Here is a 7,966-nt window from a genome sequence, read left to right as displayed (position 1 = left end):
TCAGTCAGTATTAAATAATTATTTATAAATAGCCGGGGTGTTAGAGCTTTTTTATTATGGATAAATTCTAAAGATTTAATATAATTTTCAAATTCCAATAGGAAGATTTTAAAATTTTGGCATGTTTTAGTGTATTTATTTTTATGTATATGAAATTTTCCAAATAAGATAAACAAATTTACAACAAATTCTAAATTGTTAATATCGTGTTTAACCCTTTCATGCATACTGGTCACTACAGCGGACAGCTACTCTACAGCTGTTCTCTTGTATTTTCATGGATTTTGTTGTTCTTTTCTGTTTTTTTTTTTTTTGGTTTTTTTTTTTTTACACGTATCTTTATTAAAGTTTTGAGACACTACATATCTTTTCTGACATGAATTGGTAAAATTATGTTGATCTCTCCTGAGCATAAACCCCCAGAATCACAAGCCCTCCCCAAAGTTTTCACACAGTTTATCAGTAAATACATGTTTCTGTGCGTGAAAAATTAAACGTGTGGTGTCCAGCTGAGTGGATATTTTTGCAACTTCATGAAAAATAGGTTCATAAGATTTTTTTTTTTTTTTTTTTTTAAAGTATTTTTAATTATTTTTTTTTATTTTATTTTATTTTTTTATTTATTTTTCAGAAGAAAATTTTCATTCGCATTGTTGTTTTCATGCCTAAAGAGGAATAAAAACACTCAGGAAAACATTTTGATGAAGGTTCTCATAATTCGTGTATGAAAGGGTTCAAATATGTAATTACATTTTGGGATGTAACAGTTGGATGTTTGGGTCTTTATGGGTTAAAGTTTGTGCCGTTATAAGTATTTTATTTACATTAATCCCTATTGGCTGGATTCTAACGGGGCGGGGCTTTTGTCCCGGAACAGACAGGCTCCATTCATCAATGAAGGGGCTTCATGCAACAACAGCCAGGGCTTGGAGAATTTGGAAAGTCGAATAGGGACTTTTTTTTTTTTTTTTTTTTTTAAACGAACGCGCCCTGTTCCTCCAGTTTCCACTTTGCTCCATTCGTCTCGGTTGTACTTTTCCATCCTCGGGAGAAGCCTGTCATGTTCAGTCGCAGCTACAAAAACAGAGACTCCAGCAGCAGATCGGTAGGTACGCACTTTAACTTAGGTTTGGTGAGATGCGTTACGTACGGATCCACTTCCCATTGCGCTCTCGTAGAAAGAAATTACGCATGGCTTTTTTTTTTTTTTTTCCAGTGTGCACAATTTTCCTATTTTGCTGCATTTTAAAATTTACTTGCACATTAGAGTATTTTTTTTCTCCAACCATTTGGGACATGAGTTCTGTCACCTGATTAAAACAGACTCATGTCTATTTGCTAAATGTAAGTGTTAACCCTTTCATGCATGAAGTATGAGAACCTTAGTCAATATTTTTTTTCTTGAGTGTTTTTATCCCTCTTTAGGCATGAAAAAAAAACAAACAATGCAATTGAATTTTTTTTTTAAATTATTTTTTTTTTTTTCTATGAACCTATTTTTCATGGAGTCACAAAAATGTCCACTCAGCTGGACACCATGTGTTTAATTTTTGAAGCAAAGAAACATGTATTTAAAACTCATCATCAGAAAGTGATATACTGTGTGAAAACTATGAAATAAAAACATTTTTATTGCCACTAATCTAATGTTTTCTCACATTTGATCCTACTCAAATACTAGTTATTACTCATTTCATGGAGATAATATCTTCTGAGACCCAGGAAATTGACAATTTTAGCTTTTTTACACAAAAAAATTGTCTTGATTGGAAACTGCATAATGCAACAGTTTTTTTCAGATACATTTTTAAAATAATTTTTATTTATTGATTGATTTTTTAAATGGAATGTCCTTTGCAATGGACAGCATTTTAGTTAAACTGTCAAACTTTTGTCCCCTATAAAATGCATTGCTGGGTCTCAGGAGGATATGCAAAAAAAGAAAAAAAAAAAAAAAGTTTCAGAAAACTGTTAATTACAGTCTCATAACAATTAGCAACTGATTTACACTCAAACATGTTACTGCAGATCAGGTTTATCAAGAGCAGTAAAGTTACAGTAATTGTATGAATTGCAGTGTTTGGGATGATGCATAAGCGTCCACTGTGTCGGCTCATATGGAACTAAAACAACAAAACCCATGAATATACTAGAGAACAGCTGTAGAATACAGGGGTTGGACAAAATAATGGAAACACCTTCACCTCAAGATGATAATGCCCCAATCCATACAGCTAGAATTGTTAAAGAATGGCATGAGGAACATTCTAATGAAGTTGAGCATCTCGTATGGCCGGCACAGTCCCCAGACCTCAACATTATTGAGCATTTATGGTCAGTTTTAGAGATTCAAGTAAGACGTCGATTTCCACCGCCATCGTCTCTAAAAGAGTTGGAGGGTATTCTAACTGAAGAATGGCTTAAAATTCCTTTGGAAACAATTCACAAGTTGTATGAATCAATACCTCTGAGAATTGAGGCTGTAATTGCCGCAAAAGGCGGACCTACACCATATTAAATTATATGTTGTTGATTTTTTAAGGTGTTTCCATTATTTTGTCCAACCCCTGTAGCTGTCCACTGGAGTGACCACTATGCATGAAAGGGTTAATGAAATTGTTGTCTTCATCCTGGATTTAATTAAGCTTCATATGAAGGTTAATGTAAAGCATGTGTTAAACTGTCACATTACTGCACTGCAAAAAATAGTCACCCAAACAAGAAACTAGGAGCAGACAGTGTTGCACAAAGTGTAACCAACACATTCCGGCTTCTTTCTGTTCTAAGCTGAACCCTGTAGACGAACCACACAGAGGTCAACCCTGCATCACCTGTGGAGAACAGTGTCCTGGCTTTGCCCTGCACAAATGGAGGTAAAGCATCACATCACACCCCTGCTTTAACCCATAAAGACCCAAACATCCACCATCTACCAAAACCATCTACTGGTATAAACAATTTAATACCTGTCGATCCACTAATACATGTAAATGATTGGTGTAAAATGCAGTTCATCATCAGATAATGACCTATTTAGACATGGAACGTGGAAACAACGTCATCTTCTACAACACTGATTCATTAAGTAAAACCAATGGAGTGGTATCAATGACAGTGGATGGACACACTTGGTTTATGTTCAATTAATGATATATTTTGCTGCAAAAGTCACTTTTTCTTTCGTTTTCTCTATTTTTCATATAATATTCCTTAACTTTACTCTGAGCTTTTATGAACATCTACATGATTAGTAAATTAAATGTAGAAAAATACCTGATTTCACTGAAAAAAACACCAAATACAGAAGATAACAGTACAACAAATGGGGATAAATCACTTGAGGACGGCTAAATATAGAGAAAAATTCATTTGGGAAATGCCACAAATGTCACACTGGGTCCTTATGGGTTAAAGAAAATAACTCATATCAGTTTATGACATGTAACCAGTACTGCAACACTGCTGCAAAGGTACCCATTCTGCATTGTGACCTAACATAACTACAGGCTTTTATATACAGGGTTTGTACGGTGTTTAAAAACCTTGAAAATGCTTGAATTGCAGTGTTGTGTTTTCAAGGTCTGAAAAGTGCTTGAATTTTAGTTAAAGTGCTTGAAAGTGCTTTGAATTATAACCTAAGCTACTTACAGAGAGGTGATACATTTGGAAAAATAAAACTTTATGTCAAAAAACAAAATTCCCAGGTGTTCTCAGGTCAACTCCTGGTACATTTTTATCTTAGTCTTTGTCTCGGTGTGAGTGTGTCTGAAAAATGACAAGCGGCTTCCCTTTTTTTGGATAAAACTTTGTGTTCTCTTTTAATTTCTAAACTTTTTGCCATTGTAAAACATAATTTTAAATGTTTATAGCATAATACAATGTACATCATAGTGATAAAAAGTAGAAAAAAATAAGATGTAGATATGTATTTTACCTCATTCAAAATTTGAAAATAACCCTTAAAAGGGTTATTTTCAAATTTTGAATGAGGTAAAATACATATCTACATCTTATTTTTTTCTACTTTTTATCACTATGCTTGAAAAGTGCTTGAATTTGACCTTGAAAAATGTGTATGACCCATGTGTACATTTCTGGCCATGCATTCAACAATGAGGAAGTGCTGATTTTTTTTTATGTAAAGACCATTCATTCAGCAGTCACCAGTGTCCCATCAGGGTGGATGTAATTTTGCTCATGCTGTGAAGTAAAGCCTGCTACGAATCGTAAAAATAAATAAATAAATAAATAAATAAGTGAAGTGCTGGTGGTTTGGGTTAGTATGTGAAAGAGTGTGACTAATGTGTGCGTTTCTGTTGGAGAAACACAATACACAAAGCTGCACATTTGCTGGAGGAGGCGCTGAAGTCAGACACACACACTGTTGGTGGATCACTATCTGCTGACTCTTATAATCACTAATCAGACTGGAACAGAGTCACACTACTATTAGCAGTATTGACTAAACGGAAATGTGAGAAATACCAGCGTGTCTACAGTTTAGTGGCAGCTGAGTTTGTGAAAACAACAAAACCCCAAGGCACTACATGTTCTGATTACAAATTCCTACATGGTGATAATTCAAAACAATGAGCAGCTTGCCTTGATCCATTGAGGATTAGTTTTGAAGGGACGTCCAAACCTATAATCTGAGGAAAACTGAACAGAGTGATTTTTTTTTTTTTTTTTTTTTTTTTTAATTTACACCTGTGTTCAGTGTGCAGCAAAGCAGAGTTTTTCATGATAACGTGTCTCCTCATGAACACAGAAAAGTCACATGAAACTATTATTTTTCACAAAAAAAAAACAAACTCAGAGTGAACAAGTATTAATTCATTGCAATGTTTTGGAAAAAGACCAGCAGGCCAAAGATTACTTACTGGGTGAAGTAAATGTTGACAACTTTTCTTTTGAAGAGACTGACTTACATACGAAAAGGTAGGCAGGATATGTTTGAAAAAATATGGGAACCTTTTAAGATATTTATTAAAAATGTTGATTTAGCAAATGACAATGAGGAGGAATAAATATTCAGTTGTGTAAAACTTACAACAGGGTTAATGAGTTCAAATATCTGTAAATTGTAACAGGGCATTAAATTATGTACAAATGTTTATGACTGAGAAGTTTGGGATGTGTATGTGTATTGTTTATTTGTAATTTTTTTTTGTGTGTGTATGTGTGTGTGTTTACTTGTAACACTTGTAATGTTGCAGGTGCCTTTGTTTGTGAGGTCTACATGTGTTTATATTTACAAGTGTATGTGTGTATATAAAAAAGGCGTTAATAAATATACTGAACAAAAATATAAATGCACGACTTTTGTTTTTGCTCCCATTTTTCATGAGCTGAACTGAAAGATCTAAAACTTTTTCTGTGTACACACAAGGTTTATTTCTCTCAAATATTGTTCACAAATCTGTCTAAATTTGTGTTAGTGAACACTTCTTCTTTGCTGAGATAATCCATCCACCTCACAGGTGTGGCTGATCAAGATGCTGATTAGACAGCATGATTATTGCACAGGTGTGACTTAGGCTGGCCACAATAAAAGGCCACTCCAAAATGTGCAGTTTTATCACACAGCACAATACCACAGATGTCACAAGTTTTGAGGGAATATGCAATTGGCATGCTGACTTCAGGAATCTCCACCAGAGCTTTTGCCTGTGAATTGAATGTTCATTTCTCTGCCATCAGCCATCTCCAAAGGTGTTTCAGAGAATTCATGAAGAAGACTGTGCGAGGAAAATGGTGGTCACACCAAATACTGACTGGTTTTCTGACCCCCCTGGACCACCCAATACAGTAAAAGTGCACATTTTAGAGTGGCCTTTTATTGTGGCCAGCCTAAGTCACACCTGTGCAATAATCATGCTGTCTGATCAGCATCTTTATATGCCACACCTGTGAGGTGGATGGATTATCTCAGCAAAGGACAAAGGAGAAGTGCTCACTAACACAGATTTAGACAAATTTATGAACAATATTTGAGAGAAATAGGCCTTTTGTGTACATAGAAAAAGTTTTAGATCTTTGCGTTCAGCTCATGAAAAATGGGAGCAAAAACAAAAGTCGTGCATTTATATTTTTGTTCAGTGTACATTGTCAAAAGAAAAAAAAAAAACTCTGAGGTTAACAACAGCCTTGTATTTGTCAGACATTTTCTCGTCTATTAGGTATCCACAATAAAAGGGGGGAGGGCCTGAACCATAAAGTCCATTCAGCCTGTTTTGCTGTAAAGTAAACTATTAGAGGGGCAACATCCAGCTCAGGAATGCAGCCTTTAATTGTCTGTCTTTGCAGTCTCACAATAAAAAAGTCAACCTTTTTCCCCTCCAACAAACAGAAATAACATGTTGTCAGTGGACACAGACCTGCGGAGCCTGGCTTTGTGTGTAGACACTGTTTTATAGCTGCAGTCTTTGTTTCTGAGAAGAAATTGGCCAGTTCTGTAAAGTATTTCCTGCTAGCTCTCAAAAAAAAAAAAAAAAAAAAAAAAAAAAAAAAATCATGTGTTTTCACCATACCTTTGCTAATTTAGCATGCTATGGTCACAACAGTGTGTCCTGGAATGCGGTGGACTTAAGGTTACCCTGAGGTTAGAAGTGGGGACATGCACGAGGTCTGCACGTACTTTCTCCTCTGGTTTTATGTCAGATGTTATTTGTTTGTTGCTGATGGCTTTTGTTAAAAGATAAATTAATATGAAGCATATCCTAATTAGGTATGAAGCTTAACCTGTTTAACCCTGACCATATTTTCAGGGGAAAAACACCTAAAAAGACATACCCAAAGTAAATGAAGAATTACTTCACAATAATAAGGTTCATATGGATGTTCTGTAGAGACCTCACAGAATCTATTCCCATTGTCTAAAATATTGTATCTATTACTATGCCTGAGTAAACTGTATCAAACTAAAAGAGAAATTAAATTTTTTTTTATCCTCGCCTGTTTTTTTTTCGGCTGGATTGACAATGATATGCATAAATTAATCGTTTGTGTCGGAGATTTTTAATAGCGTATATTTCACCCCACAAAGATTAAAAATCATGTTTGAACATTAAAGTTTGCACTAAAATACACTTTTGATGTACTTTTATTAACATTAGGCTCTAAACTTTGAGCAAAAGTTGAAAAAAACATCCATTGTCCTGATTTATTATATTTTTATAGTAGATGAATATTAATATAATTTTTTAGGCCTGCGGGTGGGCCGATAGGGCTAAAGGGGTTAAAGGAGTGATATTTTGCTTTTTTAAATGGAATTATACATTTTAAAACATTTCCCTGTGGTCTACATAAACTGTAAATGCTATGCTTGGGTCTGAATTCTTCATTAATTCAGCTCCACAGGTCCATCTTCAACCCTATTTCTGAGTAATGACACCAGAAAGGTCATTTTAACCCTTTCATGCATTAATTATGAGAACCTTAATCAAGATTTTTTTCTTTATTCCTCTTTAGGCATTTAAAAAACAATGAGAATATTATTATTATTATTTTTATGAAGCTATTTTTCATGGAGTTGCAAAAATGTGCGTTTAAGTTTTAAAGCAACAAAACGTGTATCTACAGATATACAGTGTGAAAACTATGAAATAAAAACATTAAATGCTGCTAATTTGATGTTTTCTTGCATTTTAACATACACTACAAACAGAAAGTTATGGATATTTAAAAATTTTTGGGGCTATTTTTTTCAGTTGGGATTTTTGCACGGCACTTTTTACTTTTTGTGTGTGAATTGAATTGAATTGAAGCACATTTTTTTAATGACCAGACGTAATTTTATTTACAAATGGCAAAAATGATCCCAAAAAAAATTACAAAAAAAAAGAAATATCCTTAACTTTTTGTTTGTAGTGAACTCCAATACTAGTCTCTTCATACCAAAAAAAAAAAAGAACTTTTGTTGTTAATTAAAGTCTAATAACGATAACAAGGAATTGATTTACACTCA

General features: G+C 34.0%; 1 protein-coding gene across 2 annotated transcripts in view; it reads left to right on the top strand.

Annotated features, from left to right (window-relative positions):
* The first annotated feature begins 975 nt into the window (after nucleotides 1–975).
* The window catches only part of prickle2b (prickle homolog 2b), a 147,341-nt gene continuing 140,350 nt past the window's right edge, over nucleotides 976–7,966 (top strand). The window contains exons 1-2 of one of the 2 annotated variants that reach the window (XM_030134688.1): nucleotides 976–1,105; nucleotides 2,788–2,873. In XM_030134688.1, coding sequence (XP_029990548.1) covers nucleotides 1,061–1,105; nucleotides 2,788–2,873 — 131 coding nt within the window. In that variant the 5' untranslated portion in view covers nucleotides 976–1,060. Of the gene's footprint in view, nucleotides 1,110–2,787; nucleotides 2,874–7,966 lie in introns of both variants that reach the window. The other variant, XM_030134690.1, reaches the window with a different exon arrangement.

The sequence above is a fragment of the Sphaeramia orbicularis genome, chromosome 5, assembly GCF_902148855.1.
Source record: "Sphaeramia orbicularis chromosome 5, fSphaOr1.1, whole genome shotgun sequence".
NCBI lineage: Eukaryota > Metazoa > Chordata > Actinopteri > Kurtiformes > Apogonidae > Sphaeramia > Sphaeramia orbicularis.
This window is presented reverse-complemented; position numbering and strand designations above follow the sequence as displayed.